This window comes from Engystomops pustulosus, chromosome 10, assembly GCF_040894005.1.
Source record: "Engystomops pustulosus chromosome 10, aEngPut4.maternal, whole genome shotgun sequence".
NCBI lineage: Eukaryota > Metazoa > Chordata > Amphibia > Anura > Leptodactylidae > Engystomops > Engystomops pustulosus.
The window spans coordinates 93,884,447-93,906,466 of record NC_092420.1 but is presented as its reverse complement, the minus strand read 5'-3'; the positions used below and the strand labels follow the sequence as shown (position 1 = coordinate 93,906,466).

Sequence of the window (22,020 nt, the reverse complement as noted above, 5' to 3'; positions counted from 1 at the left end):
CCCATAGGTGATGATATCTTTCATCATAGGCTGCGTTAAGGCCTCCAGAGCAGGGAGCAGCTGACAGCCATTGATTCCCAGCATGAGCGATGGAGGAGCTGTGACTGTACATCACACATATTGTCATTTTTAAAATCCTACTAAATCTTATAAGAAGCTTGAAAAATAATACAAGACAAATCGCTTCTTCTGGTGCCATTATAGAGATAAGAAGCATCAAGGGGCATCATGTGTTATACTCCAATCACAGTCAAAGCTGCACATAAAACATAATGCAACTGCTGATGCCTGGTTGTTTAATGTCTTCTCAAGTATGTGCTGAGCTCTTACACTGTGGGGGTCATTTACTAAGGGCCGATTCGCGTTTTCCCGACGTGTTACCCAAATATTTCCGATTTGCGCCGATTTCCCCTGAATTGCCCCGGGAGTTTGGCGCACGCGATCGGATTGTGGCGCATCGGCGCTGGCATGCACGCGACGGAAATTGGGGGGCGTGGCCAAACGAAAACCCGACGGATTCAGAAAGACCCCCACATTTAAAACAAAAAATCTGTCGCGGAGCTTGCACTTACCTTCACTCAGCCCGGCTCGGTGAACTCCAGTGCAGCAGCGCCACCTGGTGGACGGCGGAGGAACTACCTTAATAAATCCCGTCGCTGGAACACGCCGTTGGATCGCGAATGGACCGGGTAAGTAAATCTGTCCCTGTATGTCTTAATGGGAGATGTATGTAGTCCTGCTGCTACTAACAACATACACACAGTGACACTTCCTACTGCTGGATGAGATAGAACAGAACAAAGCAGTGTGAGGAGCCCCCCAACTGCACTTGAAAAAGTTACAATATATATAGCTCAATTTTTCACAGTCCTGCTGCTACTAACAGCATCAAAAAGGGATGTTTACACATTTCTCCAGGACAATACATAACACTGGTTGCAGGGTACAGAGCACAGCAGTGAGAGGACACACCCCCAGTGCAGAGAAGAAAAGAGAAGCTACAATCCGGGAATATAAATCCATATATGACAACCCTGCTGCTAATAATAAACACCCAGGTATGATTACACATCTCTCCAGGGTCAATAAATTAAAACTGCAGAGAGCACAGAGCACAACAGTGTGAGAACACCCCCCCAGTGCACTTGTAGAAGCTCCAATCCTGGAATATAAAGTCATATATCACAATCCTGCTGCTACTAACAACATACACAAAGGTCTGATTACACATCACTCCAGGGACAATACATAACACTATCTACAGAGAGCACAGAGCACAGCAGTGTGAGGACATTGTCCCTTTGCACTTGGAGAAGCTACTCCAATCAGATTATAGTAAAAAGTGTAACTTTGCTACAATTATTAGTTATTGATTTAGTAATGAAGATGCTAAATAAATAAATAAACTCGGTGGCATCTTAGTAACAGCGCCACCCAATGTCCAGTGGTTGCCTGTGGTATTGCAGCTAAAGTTCCTTTACTTCCATAGAGCTGATCTGTAATATCAGACTTAGGGCCACATTTATCACTTGTTTTTTCTGTTGTTTTTGCGGCTTTTCGTTTAGGCGCACCGTTTTTGCGCCCGTTTTGCGATTAAATGTCAAATTAGCCACGCAGCTAAAATAACCACCTTTCCCTCATCTATCGTTCAATTCCAGATGTTTTGCTGCGCCTAATGATATTCATCACGTGCGACTTTTGCATTTAGGCGCAAAAACGGGCGCAAAAACACTCCAGCCCGAAGGTGGCGTTATCTGAGAAGAAAGCACTGAGCCCCTTTGCAGAACAGCTCATTTCTAGCAGCAGAGCTCAGCCAGACACTGGAACATATAATAGATACATTAGATACACTGCAGACACTAGAACATATAATAGATACAATTAGATACATTACAGACACTGGAACATATAATAGATACATTACATACACTGCAGACACTGGAACATATAATAGATACATTAGATACTCTGCAGACACTGGAACATATAATAGATACAATTAGATACTCTGCAGACACTGGAACATATAATAGATACATTAGATACATTACAGACACTGGAACATATAATAGATACAATTAGATACTCTGCAGACACTGGAACATATAATAGATACATTAGATACACTGCAGACACTGGAACATATAATAGATACATTAGATACACTGCAGACACTAGAACATATAATAGATACATTAGATACATTACAGACACTGGAACATATAATAGATACATTAGATACACTGCAGACACTGGAACATATAATAGATACATTAGATACATTACAGACAGGAGCTGCAGACTCTATTTACAGTTCATCACCTTCTATTTACAAAACATTCTGCAAACCCTGAGCTCACAGCAAGAGCAAGAGAAGTTTGCACAAGTTTGCAGAAGCTTGCAGATACTACAAACAAGTGTCCCCCATGTAATTCTGCACAGTGTCTGAGGGGGATACTGTGCAGAATTACAGGGGTGCAGCAGGAGACCAGCACTGGGGGATCCCCTCCAGGAGAAGCCCCTGCTGAGGAGGTCACTGGGTGCAGGGTGTCACACACCTGGGTGCTGCTGTGGGGGTCATTCTCATGCTGGGCTGTGGGAGAAGCAGAGAGGAGCTTGTAGCAGGATCACATGTAAGTGCCCGAATCTAACATTGCGCCTAAACTGCGCCTAAACTGTGTTAAAGTAAAGTGATTAATAAGAGGCAGAAAATATACTTATCACAGATGGTTGTAGCTTGTGATAATTCTGGCAAAACAGTGCGCCCGAATTTAGGCGCAACTACTACACTTAGGCGCACAAAAGTGATAAATGTGGCCCATAATCTATGGACAGGGGAGGCGCTGTTTATAATCCTTTAGACTTGGCAGTTATCGCATTGGTGCCCCTAAAAGTAACAGAACACCCCAAATCTTTTTGTATCGTTGTACTGACCCCGGCTCAGAATTTTTGCGGGTACCGGAGGGGGAACTGAATTCACACAACACATTGGGGCTCATTTATTTACCCGTTCCAGTCGCGATCCCGCGGCGCGTTGTCCGACGAGGATTCGGGTTCTGCTGGGAGTCACTAAGATCGTGCGTCCGAGTTCCTGCATGTGTCGCTGCTGCGCCGAGGTCCGCCGGAGTTCACCTTCTTCGTCCCAATGCATGTAAGTGCATGATCTTGCGACACAAAACGTTTTTTAAAATCCGCGGTTTTTCCGAATCCGTCGGGTTGTCTGACGGCCCGCACAGCGATTTCTGCGTCGAAATCCGATCACATGCGACAAAATCCCGGGGGAATTCGGCGCAAAACGGAAAAATTCGGGAAACCCGACGGAAATGCGGCCACGGAGCCCTTAGTAAATGAGCCCCATTTTGTCTTGTAGGACATAAAGCTGTGAGTTGGGGGTCACATCCCCCTGGTGGGGTCCTACCTGCCGGAGGGTCCGATGTCCTCGCTGTGACCTGTGACCAGGAGACATAACAGGAACAAGCCCAGGAGGTCGTAGCGGCTGCAGGGTGCCATCATCCTAAATGTGGTGGCTCTGACCCCCTGGTCCCGGGGCGAGGACTGGAGCCTCCGGACAGGGACCCGCGGGGTCAATCATTGACAACTCGTTAAATATTTGCCCTGAAATTTACCTAATCCCAAATAAACCTCAGGAGTTAGGAAATCCCAGGATTCTGTGTGTGAGGGGAGCACAATATGAGTTCCCATGTGACCCCATATACATCAGATTCATAGAGAGTCTGTTACATAGGACTGCAGGACACATCTACTACATGATCTGTACTCAGAGATATCACTGTGTTATCTGTGGTGTTACATAGGACTGCAGGACACATCTACTACATGATCTGTACTCAGAGAGATATCACTGTGTTATCTATAGTGTTACATAGGACTGCAGGACACATCTACTACATGATCTGTACACAGAGATATCACTGTGTTATCTGTGGTGTTACATAGGACTGCAGGACACATCTGGTGTTACATAGGACTGCAGGTCACATCTACTACATGATCTGTACTCAGAGATATCACTGTGTTATCTGTGCTGTTACATAGGACTGCGGGACACATCTACTACATGATCTGTACTCAGAGATATCACTGTGTTATCTGTGCTGTTACATAGGACTGCAGGACACATCTACTACATGATCTGTACTCAGAGATATCACTGTGTTATCTGTGGTGTTACATAGGACTGCAGGACACATCTACTACATGATCTGTACTCAGGGATATCACTGTGTTATCTGTGGTGTTACATAGGACTGCAGGTCACATCTACTACATGATCTGTACTCAGAGATATCACTGTGTTATCTGTGGTGTTACATAGGACTGCAGGACACATCTACTACATGATCTGTACTCAGAGATATCACTGTGTTATCTGTGGTGTTACATAGGACTGCAGGACACATCTACTACATGATCTGTACTCAGAGATATCACTGTGTTATCTGTGGTGTTACATAGGACTGCAGGACACATCTACTACATGATCTGTACTCAGAGATATCACTGTGTTATCTGTGGTGTTACATAGGACTGCAGGACACATCTACTACAGGACTGCAGGACACATCTACTACATGATCTGTACTCAGATATATCACTGTGTTATCTGTGGTGTTACATAGGACTGCAGGACACATCTACTACATGATCTGTACTCAGAGAGATGTCACTGTGTTATCTGTGGTGTTACATAGGACTGCAGGACACATCTACTACATGATCTGTACTCAGAGAGATATCACTGTGTTATCTGTGGTGTTACATAGGACTGCAGGACACATCTACTACATGATCTGTACTCAGAGAGATATCACTGTGTTATCTGTGGTGTTACATAGGACTGCAGGACACATCTACTACATGATCTGTACTCAGAGAGATATCACTGTGTTATCTGTGGTGTTACATAGGACTGCAGGACACATCTACTACATGATCTGTACTCAGAGAGATATCACTGTGTTATCTGTGGTGTTACATAGGACTGCAGGACACATCTACTACATGATCTGTACTCAGAGATATCACTGTGTTATCTGTGGTGTTACATAGGACTGCAGGACACATCTACTACATGATATGTACTCAGAGATATCACTGTGTTATCTGTGCTGTTACATAGGACTGCAGGACACATCTACTACATGATCTGTACTCAGAGATATCACTGTGTTATCTTTGCTGTTACATAGGACTGCAGGTCACATCTACTACATGATCTGTACTCAGAGATATCACTGTGTTATCTGTGGTGTTACATAGGACTGCAGGTCACATCTACTACATGATCTGTACTCAGAGAGATATCACTGTGTTATCTGTGGTGTTACATAGGACTGCAGGACACATCTACTACATGACCTGTACTCAGAGATATCACTGTGTTATCTGTGGTGTTACATGGGACTGCAGGTCACATCTACTACATGATCTGTACTCAGAGATATCACTGTGTTATCTGTGGTGTTACATGGGACTGCAGGTCACATCTACTACATGATCTGTACTCAGAGATATCACTGTGTTATCTGTGGTGTTACATAGGACTGCAGGACACATCTACTACATGATCTGTACTCAGAGATATCACTGTGTTATCTGTGGTATTACATAGGACTGCAGGACACATCTCCTACATGATCTGTACTCAGAGATATCACTGTGTTATCTGTGGTGTTACATAGGACTGCAGGACACATGTACTACATGATCTGTACTCAGAGATATCACGGTGTTATCTGTGCTGTTACATGGGACTGCAGGACACATCTACTACATGATCTGTACTCAGAGATATCACTGTGTTATCTGTGGTGTTACATAGGACTGCAGGTGACATCTACTACATGATCTGTACTCAGAGAGATCACTGTGTTATCTGTGGTGTTACATAGGACTGCAGGTCACATCTACTACATGATCTGTACTCAGAGATATCACTGTGTTATCTGTGGTGTTACATAGGACTGCAGGACACATCTACTACATGATCTGTACTCAGAGAGATATCACTGTGTTATCTGTGGTGTTACATAGGACTGCAGGACACATCTACTACATGATATGTACTCAGAGAGATATCACTGTGTTATCTGTGGTGTTACATAGGACTGCAGGACACATCTACTACATGATCTGTACTCAGAGATATCACTGTGTTCTCTGTGGTGTTACATGGGACTGCAGGACACATCTACTACATGATCTGTACTCAGAGAGATATCACTGTGTTATCTGTGGTGTTACATAGGACTGCAGGACACATCTACTACATGATCTGTACTCAGAGATATCACTGTGTTATCTGTGCTGTTACATAGGACTGCAGGACACATCTACTACATGATCTGTACTCAGAGATATCACTGTGTTATCTGTGGTGTTACATAGGACTGCAGGTCACATCTACTACATGATCTGTACTCAGAGATATCACTGTGTTATCTGTGGTGTTACATAGGACTGCAGGACACATCTACTACATGATCTGTACTCAGAGAGATATCACTGTGTTATCTGTGGTGTTACATAGGACTGCAGGACACATCTACTACATGATCTGTACTCAGAGATATCACTGTGTTATCTGTGGTGTTACATAGGACTGCAGGACACATCTACTACATGATCTGTACTCAGAGAGATATCACTGTGTTATCTGTGGTGTTACATAGGACTGCAGGTCACATCTACTACATGATCTGTACTCAGAGATATCACTGTGTTATCTGTGCTGTTACATAGGACTGCAGGACACATCTACTACATGATCTGTACTCAGAGATATCACTGTGTTATTTGAGGTGTTACATAGGACTGCAGGACACATCTACTACATGATCTGTACTCAGAGATATCACTGTGTTATCTGTGGTGTTACATGGGACTGCAGGTCACATCTACTACATGATCTGTACTCAGAGATATCACTGTGTTATCTGTGCTGTTACATAGGACTGCAGGACACATCTACTACATGATCTGTACTCAGAGATATCACTGTGTTATCTGTGGTGTTACATAGGACTGCAGGACACATCTACTACATGATCTGTACTCAGAGATATTACTGTGTTATCTGTGGTGTTACATAGGACTGCAGGTGACATCTACTACATGATCTGTACTCAGAGATATCACTGTGTTATCTGTGGTGTTACATAGGACTGCAGGACACATCTACTACATGATCTGTACTCAGAGATATCACTGTGTTATCTGTGGTGTTACATAGGACTGCAGGTCACATCTACTACATGATCTGTACTCAGAGATATCACTGTGTTATGTGTAGTGTTACATAGGACTGCAGGACACATTTATTACATGATCTGTACTCAGAGATATCACTGTGTTATCTGTGGTGTTACATAGGACTGCAGGTGACATCTACTACATGATCTGTACTCAGAGAGATCACTGTGTTATCTGTGGTGTTACATGGGACTGCAGGACACATCTACTACATGATCTGTACTCAGAGATATCACTGTGTTATCTGTGGTGTTACATGGGACTGCAGGTCACATCTACTACATGATCTGTACTCAGAGATATCACTGTGTTATGTGTAGTGTTACATAGGACTGCAGGACACATTTATTACATGATCTGTACTCAGAGATATCACTGTGTTATCTGTGGTGTTACATAGGACTGCAGGTGACATCTACTACATGATCTGTACTCAGAGAGATCACTGTGTTATCTATAGTGTTACATAGGACTGCAGGACACATCTGGTGTTACATAGGACTGCAGGTGACATCTACTACATGATCTGTACTCAGAGAGATCACTGTGTTATCTATAGTGTTACATAGGACTGCAGGACACATCTGGTGTTACATAGGACTGCAGGTCACATCTGGTGTTACATAGGACTGCAGGACACATCTACTACATGATCTGTAATGATCTGAGTTATCTGCGAAATTATTTCATCTCTGCAGTCTCAGCTCTCAGGTCCAGATAACTGATGTATTTAAAAATAACTTTATTTTCTTCAGATTTCCAGAATTTTGTTCCATCAGGATGATGATGCTTTCCGCCAAATGTCTTATTATGTTCTAGATGTGAATTGTATCTCTGTAGCTGCAGAAGTGTCGTTACAGTGTGGCTGCTGGACTAGATGCTCAATCCTGTGCAGACATCGCCATCTGCTGGTCACTTACAGGAACAGCCACAGAGGGGACACAAGTGGCTGAGACTTACAGATAAAACACGTTTGTCCATAAATAAAAGAAATTCTATTGTAAAATTGTGGAATAAAGTCACTTCCTCTGTTTGTGGTGGAGATATTGGGGGAAACATTAGAAGCCTCATTGTAGTAAATGGGATGTTTTAGGCTGCACCATTGAGGCAAAGGGAACAATGTGAACTAAATTAGGAGGAATCGGAAATGTTGGGGTTCACTAATATTATAACAAGGAAGTCTTGGCCAAGAACACTGCCATGCTTAGTACAGTGGCCATGCCTGGTATTGCAGCTCAACCCAATTCCCTATAATAGAGACGCACACAGACCATGTGATGGAAGGGTCATCACTGACACATGAGATTCTTCTGGACCCCAATGTCTCAAATTAATCATCTGTCCAAACGATAGATCATCAATCTTTCATATATAGACGTCCCTTCAGGATGCGTTCACACGGTCAGTTTTTCTGATGCAGTTTTTGATGACCAAACCTGGAGTGGAGTGAAACTAGAGGAGGAGTAGCACTTCCAAATGGTATTCCACTATTATCCATACCTGCTTTTGGCTTCAAAAACCTGGAAAAACTGAATGTGTGACTGCGCCCAAAGGCCGGCGGCACACGTGGCGTTTTGAACCCGTTTTTAAGCAGTCTATTAAAAAAAACTCATGCGTTTTTTGGAAACGCATCCGTTTTTGACCGTTTTTACCAATTATCTTAATTAAGACGGGTCAAAAACGGATGCGTTTTTTTAGCGTACTGCTTAAAGCGGCCCAAAAACGGGTTCAAAACGCCACTTGTGCCGCCGGCCTTAAGGTGATGCCACAAATGGCGTTTGTAGTCCTTTTTAAAGGATGCATTTTCACTCCCTTTTGAAAACCCAACCATTTTTTGACCCTTTTTGTCTATTTTTCCCAATTATCTTAATTAAAGAAAAACAAACAAAAATGAATGCGTTTTCAGAAAACATGCTTAAAAAAACGCCATGAGTGGCATCACCCCTAGGGCGCGGTCACACATTGCGTTTTGGTTGCGTTTTGAAATGCATTCCTGCAGCTGAGGAGAGGTGAATTACCTAATTACATTACTGTTAACATTTGTTTACAAAATACACTGCTGTTAACGCATGCGCTTGCATTGTCTTTGGTAAACGCAAATGTGATGTAATTGGACAAATCCCGTCTCCTCCGCTGTAGGAATGGGCTTCAAAGCGCGATGAAAACGCAATGTGTGATCGCACCCTTGGTGTCAATTTGTTTCTGTTTTTAAAAGTTTTGTATAGATCCCTATTTTATGTTCCTATTAGTCGCTCAAATAACAGAAGGTCTAACGCAGCAGGTAACACCACATACTAACGACACCACTGCGAGTATTGAAATCGATGTGGAATGGCTGATCCATTATCCATTCGGTTTTTTAATGGAAACTGCAAAACAGAAGCCAAAAACAGACGGAAATCAGCTCTTCTATGTATCTGACGTTGTGCGGTTTGTTACATAGGACTGCAGGAAGGAGGGTGTAAGACCCAAATCCGCAGCAGAACCTTGGCCTGCTGCAGAATGTAGAATCTTCCTGGGTGCAGCAAATCTCTGCCCTCATTGGTCGCAAAATCCCTGTAATATTCCGCAAGCAAATCCATATGGAGAATCTGCTGCAGATGCGGATCCGTGTGCACCCAGCGCCTCCTGATCAGGGGCCTCAGCTGCAGGATCAGGAGTCGGGCGAGGAGTCCACCTGGGGGAGGGTCCAGCACAACCTGAAGGAAGAAAGACAAGAAAATCACAAGACGCTGCAGGAGATGCGGAGCCTCTTCTACAAGGAAGTAACAAAAAATGAAAATCCTGATCCACAACAATTCAGAGTCAGAGAGAGAGCGAGCGCAGCCGGAGCAGAGATCAGCGGCCAAGGACGGGCAGGATGGACACGGTGAGCAGCGGCACTGCAGGATGTGGCAGCTACCAGAGAGCAATAGCATCACACTAGATCTGAGCTGTATCTCCTCCAGGCATTGTAGATATTCCCTACATGTAGGGCACGGTACACGCTGTTATCCGGTGTTTGGCCCTACAGAGGAACTCCCAGGGGCCACAGGCTGAGCCTGTATTGTGCATATAGCAGGGTATATAGAGACTATATATAGGATCCAGACCATGCACTTTATCCACTGGCGGCTGTGGCCCCTGCAATGATCAATCAAGGGTCACGTTTAAACATGTCTTAAAGCTGGGGCTCATTCACAAAGTATAGAGACCCTCTAATGTCTGGACGGGGGGGGGGGGGGGCTGGATTGTAAATATTTTTCTGTATATATTTGTTGTGCCGCCACATGGTGCTTCTGTGTGATACCCCTATAGATAGAGGTTCTCCCCTATGAACCTGTGTAATATCGCGTCTGATGGAACGTAATTATGAAGTGGTCACTGTCGTGGAAGAAATGACCATCCCTGGAACAGTTAGGGGGGCGCTGTGGCTGTTATTCTTATTGGCCATGTGGATTTGTTATGGGGGTACTGTCATGGAAGTACAATGTCAGGAAGTGTTAAGGGGAGTCACTGTTTTGGGGTCCACCAATTCTGCCAGGTATTGGGCAGGGCAGGTTATGGGAGCCCTGACCGCCTGACACTACTAGATGGATGGGAATGTTATGGGGGTCCTGGCATTAGTCATCCCAAATGGAGGCATCTCAGCAGTGCCAGTAGTGTCCTGGCAGGTAAGTGGCCTGGAGTGTGGCAGGTTGCAGCACATTCCTGCTCCGCTATGCTCCGTATGATACCTGCACCGCAGGAATGTCACCAGGAACCTGCAGGTGCACCCTGACCTAAAAAAACTCCAGTAACAAGAGTCATGTTACTGACACCGCAGATGAGGCAGCTGCCTGCAGTGTAAAGCATGGAGGCTTTCATCCTCTGCTGCTCTCTTGCCATTTCTGGCTGTGTGGAGCCCCATTAATAGGATGGAGGATGCAGCAGCAGTTACACCCCCTGTTCTGATTCACCTTCCTATTCCCATATGTGACCCGTTAGCATTGGGCAGAGCACAGAGACCTTGTCTGCACTTATAGATGTCACTTCTAGAGCAAATGTGGCCGTGCGACAGTTTTCTTTAGGTGCAAACTGCTGCACAGGTGTTTAAGAAGTGTCTGCAGGATATTTGTGCCGCATGTGAGTTGCAGCTGCGCTATTCTTCTGCACTGCAGGGGGCGTCCGGTGCTCAGTCATGCAAAGTCCAACAGAAATGTGTCGCACAACCCATGGTAAGGGTGCACTAAAAAAAATTGGTGCACTCTGTCGGGGCAGTGCAGGGGGCGCCAGATTCATGAAGAATGTGCACCAGAAATCCTGAATCTGGCGCCCCCTGTAGACTATACACAGGACGCTGCACATGGGGGACGCTGCACTGTTCTTAGTAAAAGTGCCCGTTTGTGTGACTGGCAGCCATTGGGGAATGTCACGTGGCTACAAGTATTCTCCTGGCTGGTCCTGGGCTGATGGTACTGGGGTGGTCCATGATGGTAGATGCGGCAATCCTAGGGACACACTTGGAGATGATTCCAACAGGTAGTTCTTCATTCCAAGACCGAATCCAACATCGGCAACAATGAGGGTGCAGAATCCACCTGGAAGCCGGGGGCTGCTGTAGATCTGGCTCCTTGTCTGAATAGCTTCCTCAGGCTGGAGGCTGGAGCATATCCCCTTCACTCTGGGGGTTTGTGAAGGTCAGCAGGCCGTCTGTCTCCAATACTCAACACTCACAATTAACTCTCTACAGTTCCACACAACTAAACCTGGGGAGGAACAGCTTTTATCAACTTTAACTTCTCCCTTCTGGGTGGTCGTTAGTGGCCAATCAGGACGCTTGGTTGCAAGCATATGACAGGTTTAAATAATAAACAGTAAACATGAATATTAAACTATTATAATAAGACACAGAGCTGGCAAGGGGCAGCAGGTGATGGGGCTTAGTTTAGAAATATGCTGCTTGTGCTGTCAGGAGAGGGTTGATCAGACCCCACAGGGGTCACCCTGAATAAATTAGTGACTGGCAGCAGATCTATTCCATTTTTTTCCATTTATGTTGTAGAACGCAGGCAGTTTGTGCAGAATTAAGGACATTTTTTATCCTGCCTTTGCCGCACTTATAAACGTTTGCCGCCCCTGATCTCAGCCCGAGATGACGGTATACGAGTGTCCTGACCTTCTTCATTCACTAATCCACCTCTTCAATTTCCATCAACCAGAAATCGCACAGAACAATGGATGTTTTATTCCCCGGCCGTGTTTTTATTAATAATATGAGGAATTCTGGTGTTTAGTCAACAGTCGTCCCTGGATCATTTATAGGCGGCGGATGCAGCGGCGTCACATCTCCCGACTATCGGAGGCGGACGGGATGCTCTGTGCTGCTGACGCTGAGTAACAGGTTTACAATCGATTCAATGCAATGTTACAGACCTGTAGCTACGTGCATGGCACAGTATGGATGTATGTGTGGGAGAGGATTAGTGGTATTCAGGGGCTTAACTACAGGGATAGCAGCTGCTAAGGGGGCCCTGACATCTGGGGTATTGGGTGTGTGTAGTGTGTATATACGGTATTTGTATGTGTATTTGCTGTATGTATGTATATACTGTGTGTGATTGCAACGCACATGTGTGAGTAAAAACATATGCATTTTTTTTAAGGGGGCCCCATTCATAAGTCTGCTATGGGGGCCCTGACTCTCCTAGTTACGCCCCTGGTGGTATTATTTGGGTACAATGTTGCAGATGTACTGTCTGGTATTATGTAGGAACTAACAAACACTTGCACGTCATGTGGCAGCGCTTGATGTTCCCCCTGCCCCTTTGGTTGTGTCAGATTTACTATGAAGCTCCAGATTCTTGGTATATTCAGCACACAGCCGTGCGGCACCATTGTGCTGGAGATGAGAGTAAGTTTCTATCTCACCCCAAGTGCTTTATTCCCATCAGTACAGGTAATAATTTTCTATAATGTACTATATGATTCTGCTGATGTTTATGAGTGATAGAGGAGACACAGACCTAGACAGAGGTTGCTGGAGGTTATAGTAAGTTTCTATCTCACCCAAAGTGCTTTATTCCCATTAGTACAGATAAGTACTTTGTACTATATACTACTATGTACTATATGATTCTGCTGATGCTTATGAGTGATAGAGGAAACACCGACCTAGACTGAGGCTGCTGGAGATTTCTGGTAAGTTTCTATCTCACCCCAAGTGCTTTATTCCCAATAGTACAGGTCATTACTTCTATCTACTGTCCTATATGATACTGCTATTGCAAGTATGGATGGAGAGACATCAGAGGCTGATGGAGATAATGGGAAACTACTATGTCACCCCAAGTGCTTTATACTTATGAGACCATGTCAGAACTTCTGATGCTACTTCTGAGTATTGAAAGTTGGGTTTTTGGGAATAAAGCTTCTCATGGAGCAGACTGACTCGTGGGACTCTTCTCTGTGGTTCACATCTATTTATCTCTTATTTTAGGAAGAGTCATCAGACTTTAAGTCTGTACGTGAGAGGTTTCAGAGCATCAGCCACTCCTCCAGCGCGCCGCCATATACCACAAGAGAAGAAGACAAACCAATTCCACGTGCCAGAATCGCCAACATTCGGTCCAACCCAGCACTTCAAGATGTCATCAAGAACCTAGAGAGCCACCCTCCTGCAGTGGCTCCACCGATCGCGGTAAAACCTGGGCTGCCCCCTAAACCCAATGGTCTTGTAAACGACAACATGAAGCTCGGTAAAGGTTTCCGGCAAACGCTTCACATCACAGACTCTTCAAGGATGGAAGAAGATAAGGCGCACCCCAAGAACCCGCAGATGTATAGGCTCTCCATGCCGCTCATTCAGGACCCTCATCCAAGGCCAAACCTACCTCAGGCACATAAAGACCTCGAGAATGGGACCTCCATAAACAAGGTCGGGATTGCAGGAAGCAAACACAAGCCGCCGCCCATTAGTCCCAAACCGGTGATCATGACCAGCAGTCCCATTCCGGAGGGTACGACCACTTACATCTATGGTTAGGGATCATGTGACATGGGGTGTAACTACCAGGGTATCAGGGATCCAGAACTGGGACCTGTAGGGGCAAAGAATGATGCTAGGAGCCGCAGACAATGGACAATGGCTCAGGCGTTGTGTGTCACTGGATGGCCCCATCGTTAGGGTGGTCCTCTTCCAAATGTCGCACTTTTTGCCACCGCGTCTTAAAGGAAACCTACCATTTGATTTGATGCATTATGAAGCAAACATACCTTGAGAATGCTGTAGCTACATTGTTGCAGAATCTTGGTTAATCCCTGAGTTGAGTGGTTTTGCTGAAAAAACAATTATAACATTCAGGACCTTGGGAAAGCTGGATCAGCATGGCTGTCTTGATTAACACTGAGCTTGTGATGACAAATGGAGGTTAGTCAAGACATGACTAATCAACCTGAGCTGGATCACTCATACACAGCAGCTGGGGGATGGTGCAGCAATTCTGTCTGGCAGGGAGAAAAGTGATTGCATCATCTTCTCCTGCAGAGAAAAACTCACGTGCTAGGAGAAGTGCTGAAGCAACCATAGAAGCCACAGGACTTCATTATCGTAATGTTATATCTGTTTTATTTGCAAAACCAAGGGTTAACCAAAATAGGACCCTGCATCAGTGTAGCTCCAGCAGTCTCAGGGTATGTTTGCTTCATAATGCATCAAATCAAATGGTAGGTTTCCTTTAAAGGGGTTGTCCCAACTTATTAAGTTTTGATATCTGTGCTGATATCAAGCTGACTGGTGGGAGTCCCTCTTTGATGGTGAGAATGGGACCCCCAGCAATCCAGAGAATGGGAGTCCTGTTCTCAATAATGGGTGGAGAAAGATGTTCCTTGTGTCCCCATTCACTGTCTATGGGGCACCTGGAGATAGCCGAGTGCCTGTGCCATAGAGAATGGTGGGTGATGGGGGCATCATTAACCCATAATTTACTAGGGTCAATGGTACCAGTGTTGTCGTAAGATCAGTGATGAGCAGACAGACTCCCCCCTATCCAATGAAAATGTAATAGCACGGAAGAATGGGTCAACCCCTTTAATTAGGGAGCTCAGACCGGTGACCTGCCCCTCAATATTGCTTCTAATCTACAAAATGCAAGAAGTTGTAGATGCGATAGAAATAAGTATAACTGGAGGAGCAGACTACACTGGGTGTGTTTGCTGTCTGTTACCATGGAGATGCATAGTTCGGGATTCGGCTGAATACATAAAACGGTAGGAGATTTTTAGGGAATTTCCCCAATCTGCACTATTTTAGATGCATGAAATAGGTTGCCACAGCACCACCCTCATCCACAGGAAGCACCTGGTACTGCACGTAGAAGAAATTCCACAACGATTGTGTAGAAAGGGATCGTCTTCCTTGTGACTCTTTGTCTTGACTAGATCTTTCCCTTCTGTTACCAGTGATGACTTTATATTGATTATGTTGTATCTGTACATCTTGGCTTGAGCTGAAAGATACTTTGTTTCTTCCTTAGTTCCGAATCAAAAAGAGAAGAAAATAGTTCGGAAAATCCCTGTTTTTAAAACTATTCCTCCAATCACATCCTTGGGACCTCCCCCCTCCAAGCCTCCCAGACCCCCAAATGTAGACCTCAGCCCCTTCTACACTGAGTCCTCACAGCAGGAGGGAATCTATAATGAACCAGAAGGTAAGTCCAGGGCAGAAAAGCGGAAATCCATCAGCAGCTTTTACTATGCAACCAGTGTTATGTATTGTCCCTGGAGAGATGTGTAATCAGAACTCACACTGCTGTGCTCTGTGCTCTCTGCAGCCAGTGTTATGTATTGTCCCTGGAGAGATGTGTAATCAGTACTTTGTACATGTTGTTAGTAGCAGCAGGACTGTGATATAGATGTATATTCCAGGATTGTAGCTTCTCCAAGTGCAATGGGGTCATGTCCCCACACTGCTGTGTTCTGTTCTGTCAGCAGCCATTGTTAGTTCCCAGGAGAGATGTGTAATGAGACCTTTGTGTATGTTGTTAGTAGCAGCAGGACTGTGATATACAGATTTATATTCCAGGTTTGTAACTTCTCCAAGATGTGTAATCAGACCTCACACTGCTGTGCTCTGAGCTCTCTGCAGCCAGTGTTTTGCATTGTCCCTGGAGAGATGTGTAATGAGACCTTTGTGTATGTTGTTAGTAGCAGCAGGACTGTGATATAGATTTATATTCCTGGATTGTAGCTTCTCTGAGTGCTGCTCTCTGTTCTTTATAATTGCTATAATATTTAACCAGAAGCCTGCTACAGCTTCTATTAAGTATACAGAGCAGTTCTATGGAGCAGTTCAATATAGAGAGCAAAGAGCGCAGCAGTGTGAGGACACATCCTCTATGCTGCTGTGGTTAAACAGGCCTTGCAGTGTCTGCAGTATTGTATGATCGATATGTCTTAATTTTCTTTGGATGCTGCTCTGGTTGTGACTAGAGTAAAAGCTTTAACTCGGGAGAAGATAATTAAGCTACTGTGAGCAGGTGGCACAAGTAGGACCCGGCTCCGTGTGTATTTAGTGTACACTTTGTAGAATTATCTGCACACAAAGCTGTGGATCTGCTGCTAGGAAAGCGGAGGCCGGAGCGGACACTTCAGTGTTATGTGCAGTATGATGGTGGCGTTCACACAGACTGTGAGGACGGATCTGCAAACTCCAGGCTCGAACTTCCAATTTGGTTCAGTAAATTTCCCCTATTTGAGCAAGAACCTTACTATTTGCATCTCTATTTCAGTCTTCAGTTTTTTCTGCGCTGCCCCCACAGGTCACATAATGCATTACACAATGTCCATCAGTGGGAGTCAGTGTGTAATGCAGGACATGACAGGTCCACCATAGACATAGGGGAGGGTCCTGAGCAGACCCCCATCATAGGAAAGGAGAGCAGCAATGGATATTTCTTCCTCGGAGCCCAGTGGGGATGTAATACCTGCAGATTCCTGTGGGGGCGCTGCTTTTGATTGAATGTGTCCTGCGGAGTTCCATAATATAGGAGACCACAGGGTTAATAGTGACCTACAAGGGGTGCCGCATTACAAATAAATGCAACATTTTCTCATTATCGTATCTAATTTTTATTTATTTTTTTCACTTTTTCTATTTTTTTCTTCTTTTGTAATTTCAGATCTATCAGAAGTGGAGTACGATCTGGCATCACCCAGGTACTGAGCTCTAATGGGACCTTAGGGGATGGGCCATCAATGTGGGATCAGTCCGACACTCCCACACACACACCTGATGCTGAATGTGGAAAAGCCCTTAAAGGGGCATCTGAAAATCCCTTTAAGGGCAACTATTGTAATTTAAACAAACAAATAATAGTTACTCTGCTTGTTCCACTGCAATGAAAGGAAATTGTGGAAGTCTTATTCTTTTTGGGTCTCTGTCAAATAATTTTGTCCTTATGTTGTACTCTAGTGCAGGGCATGCTGGGTAACGGGTGTCATTAGGTCATCCCCCATTTATCGCCCCAGGGGGCCGTGACTCCTTCATAAGGAGTATCTATTACTGAATTGTCTGTAATGTAGACCGAAAAGGAGCGCAGCTCCGGAGGGAGAGGGGAAAGTGAGACATGGACAACAAAGGGTAACACAGGACAAGAAACTATCCCCATATGGCGCAAAAGTAACCAATAATACTGCCATATACAATCATATAGTGCATAAGGAACCAATAATACTACCATATACCACCATATAGCGCAAAAGGAACCGATAATACTGCCATATACCACCATATAGCGCAAAAGTAACCGATAATACTGCCATATACCACCATATAGTGCATAAGGAACCGATAATACTGCCATATACCACCATATAGTGCATAAGGAACCAATAATACTGCCATATACCACCATATAGCGCAAAAGTAACCGATAATACTGCCATATACCACCATATAGCGCAAAAGGAACCGATAATACTGCCATATACCACCATATAGTGCATAAGGAACCAATAATACTGCCATATACCACCATATAGCGCAAAAGGAACCGATAATACTGCCATATACCACCATATAGTGCATAAGGAGCCGATAATACTGCCATATACCACCATATAGCGCAAAAGGAACCGATAATACTGCCATATACCACCATATAGTGCATAAGGAACCAATAATACTGCCATATACCACCATATAGCGCAAAAGGAACCGATAATACTGCCATATACCACCATATAGCGCATAAGGAGCCGATAATACTGCCATATACCACCATATAGCGCATAAGGAGCCGATAATACTGCCGTATACCACCATATAGTGCAAAAGTAACCGATAATACTGCCATATACAACCATGTAGTATAAAAATAACCGCATCCAAATAATACAGCTGTATAATACTGCCTTATAAACCCATATAGTCCAAAAGTAACAAATAAAATGTCCATGTAGAACTATTTAGTGTAAAAGTAACAGTTGATAATTAATGCCGCTACATAGTAACCGGAGGTGAATGTGTCCGCATAGAGCAGTGTTCACATGTATCCGTTGCCATCAGTTTTTTATCCTGCAGCTTCTCTGCATCAGTTCTAGCATTTTTTTTTTTTTGCTGACTTGAGGGTAAAAAGAAAAATTATGTGTAGATTATAATATTCCATAAATGTCCAGGTCAATAATACCGCTACACACTGCCTTAAAGGGTCATCCGATTCACAGAACCCTGCTCCTCTGCTCATGTTGGTAGCCGAGAGACCCGTGCACCAGAGGAGGGGTAATAATTAGAGATGAGCGAACATGCTCGTCCGAGCTTGATGCTCGGTCGAGCATTAGGGTACTCGAAACTGCTCGTTACTCGGACGAATACTTCGCCCGCTCGAGAAAATGGCAGCTCCCGCCGTTTTGCTTTTTGGCGGCCAGAAACAGAGCCAATCACAAGCCAGGAGACTCTGCACTCCACCCAGCATGACGTGGTACCCTTACACGTAGATAGCAGTGGTTGGCTGGCCAGATCAGGTGACCCTGGGATAGACTAGCCGCTGGCCGCGCTGCTCGGATCATTCTGTCTCTGGATGCCGCTAGGGAGAGAGCTGCTGCTGGTCAGGGAAAGCGTTAGGGTGTTCTATTAGCTTACTGTTAGGCAGGAGTGATTCTCCAAGAACCCAACAGCCCTTCTTAGGGCTACAATAACGTTCTACTTTTTTTATTTTAATTTGCATCTTTTACCATTTTGTGAGGAATTAGCAGGGGGACTTGCTACCGTTGTGTTTAGCTCTTAGTGGCACACATATCCATAGCAAAGACCGAAGTGGGAAAATTCAGTAGGGGTTGGATTTCTATTAGGCAATAACTCAGTGTCATCTCATCTGGCATAGTAGTGTGCTTCCTTTGATACTTGGCTAGAAAATAGCCATAGGAGAATACAAACAGCTTCTTGAAGCCTACAGTAGCGTTCTATATATTTGATTTCTGGTTGATCTGCTGGTGGCTGTAGTTTCTGCAGTGCATGTACTTGCCAATTCTGAGCAATTTGTAGTGAGACTTGCGACCGCTGTGTTCTGCGCTTAGTGGCGCACATATCCATAGCAAAGGCCGAAGTGGCAAAATTCAGTAGGGGTTGGATTTCTATTAGGCACTAACTCAGTGTCATCTCATCTGGCATAGTAGTGTGCTTCCTTTGATACTTGGCTAGAAAATAGCCATAGCAATAGGATAGGATTGTTTGGTTTTAAAAACTCAAAAAAAAACAAAAAACACAAAAAAAAAAAAAAACACAAAAAAACACAAAAAAAAACAAAAAGAAGTAAAAAAAAAAAAAAAGTTATAACTCTCATTTTAAAAATGTTTAACCCGAGGGCTAGGGGTAGAGGACGAGGGCGGGGACGTGGGCGTCCAACTACTGCAGGGGTCAGAGGCCGTGGTCCTGGGCGGGGTGAGACACCACCTGCTGATGAGGGAGCAGGGGAACGCCGCAGAGCTACACTCCCTAGGTTCATGTCTGAAGTTACTGGGACTCGTGGTAGAGCACTGTTGAGGCCAGAACAGTGCGAACAGGTGATGTCGTGGATTGCTGACAATGCTTCGAGCAATTTGTCCACCACCAGTCAGTCTTCCACGCAGTCCACCCATGTCACCGAAATCCCCACTCCTCCAGCTCCTGCACCTCAGCCTCCTCCCCCCCAGTCTGCCCCCTCCCAGGAAAATTTGGCATTTGAACCGGCATACTCTGAGGAACTGTTTTCTGGACCCTTCCCACAGTCACAAACCACTTGTCCGGTTGCTGCTGAGCAATTTTCCGATGCCCAGGTTTTCCACCAGTCACAGTCTGTGGGTGATGATGACCTTCTTGACGTAGTGGAAGTGTGTAAAGAGGTGTCCGACGATGAGGAGACACGGTTGTCAGACAGTGGGGAAGTTGTTGTCAGGGCAGGAAGTCCGAGGGGGGAGCAGACTGAGGGATCGGAGGATGATGAGGTGACAGACCCAAGCTGGGTTGAGAGGCCGGGTGAACACAGTGCTTCTGAGACGGAGGAGAGTCCTCGACCTGAACAGGTTGGAAGAGGCAGTGGTGGGGCCAGACGGAGAGGCAGGGCCAGAGCTGGTGCATCAGCGCCACTGTCAACTAGTGAAGCTCCCGTGGTGAGGGCTCTTGCGGCGAGGGCTAGATCTTCAGAAGTGTGGAGGTTCTTTAAGGAAACACCGGATGACCGACGGACTGTGGTGTGCAACATTTGCCAAACCAGGCTCAGCAGGGGTTCCACCACTACTAGCTTAACTACCACCAGTATGCGCAGGCATATGAATGCTAAACACCCCACTCAGTGGCAACAAGCCCGTTCACCTCCGGCCGTGCACACCACTGCTCCTTCCCCTGTGTCAGCTGCTAGTCAGCCCCCTGCCCAGGACCCTGGCACAAAAACCCCATCGTCGCCTCCACGATCCTCCACAGCATCCACCAGCGTTCAGCTCTCCATACCCCAGACGCTGGAGCGGAAACGCAAATATAGTGCAACCCACCCGCACGCCCAAGCCCTTAATGTGCACATCTCCAGATTGCTTAGCCTGGAGATGCTGCCCTATAGGCTAGTAGAGACCGAGGCCTTTCGCAACCTCATGGCGGCGGCCGCCCCTCGGTATTCGGTCCCCAGCCGCCACTACTTTTCCCGATGTGCCGTCCCAGCCCTGCACCAGCACGTGTCAGACTACATCATCCGTGCCCTGACCAACGCCGTTTCTGACAAGGTCCACCTGACCACGGACACGTGGACGAGTGCTGCCGGGCAGGGCCACTATATATCGCTGACGGCACATTGGGTTAACTTGGTGGAGGCTGGGACCGAGTCTGACCCTGCAGCTGGTCATATACTGCCGACGCCGAGGATTGCGGGGCCTACCTCGGTCCAGGTGTTTCAGGCCTACTATGCCTCCTCCTCCTCCCACCCCTCCTCCACCTCCTCCTCCGAACTACCATCCGTGGGCACGGCGCCATCAGTCGGTAGCTCTAGGCACAGCAGCAGTGCCGTCGCTAAGCGACAGCAGGCGGTGCTCAAACTGCTGAGCCTAGGCGACAAAAGGCACACCGCCCAAGAGCTATTACAGGGCATCACGGCGCAGACTGATCTGTGGCTGGCACCGCTGAACCTCAAGCCGGGAATGGTTGTGTGTGACAACGGCCGTAACCTGGTGGCGGCTCTGCAACTCGGCAGACTGACACATGTGCCATGCCTGGCCCATGTGTTAAATCTGATAGTGCAGCGTTTCCTCAAGACATACCCCAATCTGTCT

General features: G+C 45.6%; 2 protein-coding genes across 2 annotated transcripts in view; one reads left to right on the top strand and one right to left on the bottom strand.

The window, feature by feature from the left end:
* Positions 1-3,577, bottom strand: part of C8A (complement C8 alpha chain) — a 109,074-nt gene extending 105,497 nt beyond the window's left edge. Inside the window, exon 1 of the mRNA XM_072127577.1 lies at positions 3,419-3,577. Coding sequence (XP_071983678.1) covers positions 3,419-3,513 — 95 coding nt within the window. The 5' untranslated portion in view covers positions 3,514-3,577. The remainder of the gene's footprint in view (positions 1-3,418) is intronic.
* A 6,310-nt stretch (positions 3,578-9,887) lies between these two features.
* The window catches only part of FYB2 (FYN binding protein 2), a 35,293-nt gene continuing 23,160 nt past the window's right edge, over positions 9,888-22,020 (top strand). The window contains exons 1-4 of the mRNA XM_072127909.1: positions 9,888-10,141; positions 13,730-14,249; positions 15,765-15,938; positions 17,409-17,445. Of these exons, the coding sequence (XP_071984010.1) occupies positions 10,133-10,141; positions 13,730-14,249; positions 15,765-15,938; positions 17,409-17,445 (740 nt within the window). The 5' untranslated portion in view covers positions 9,888-10,132. The remainder of the gene's footprint in view (positions 10,142-13,729; positions 14,250-15,764; positions 15,939-17,408; positions 17,446-22,020) is intronic.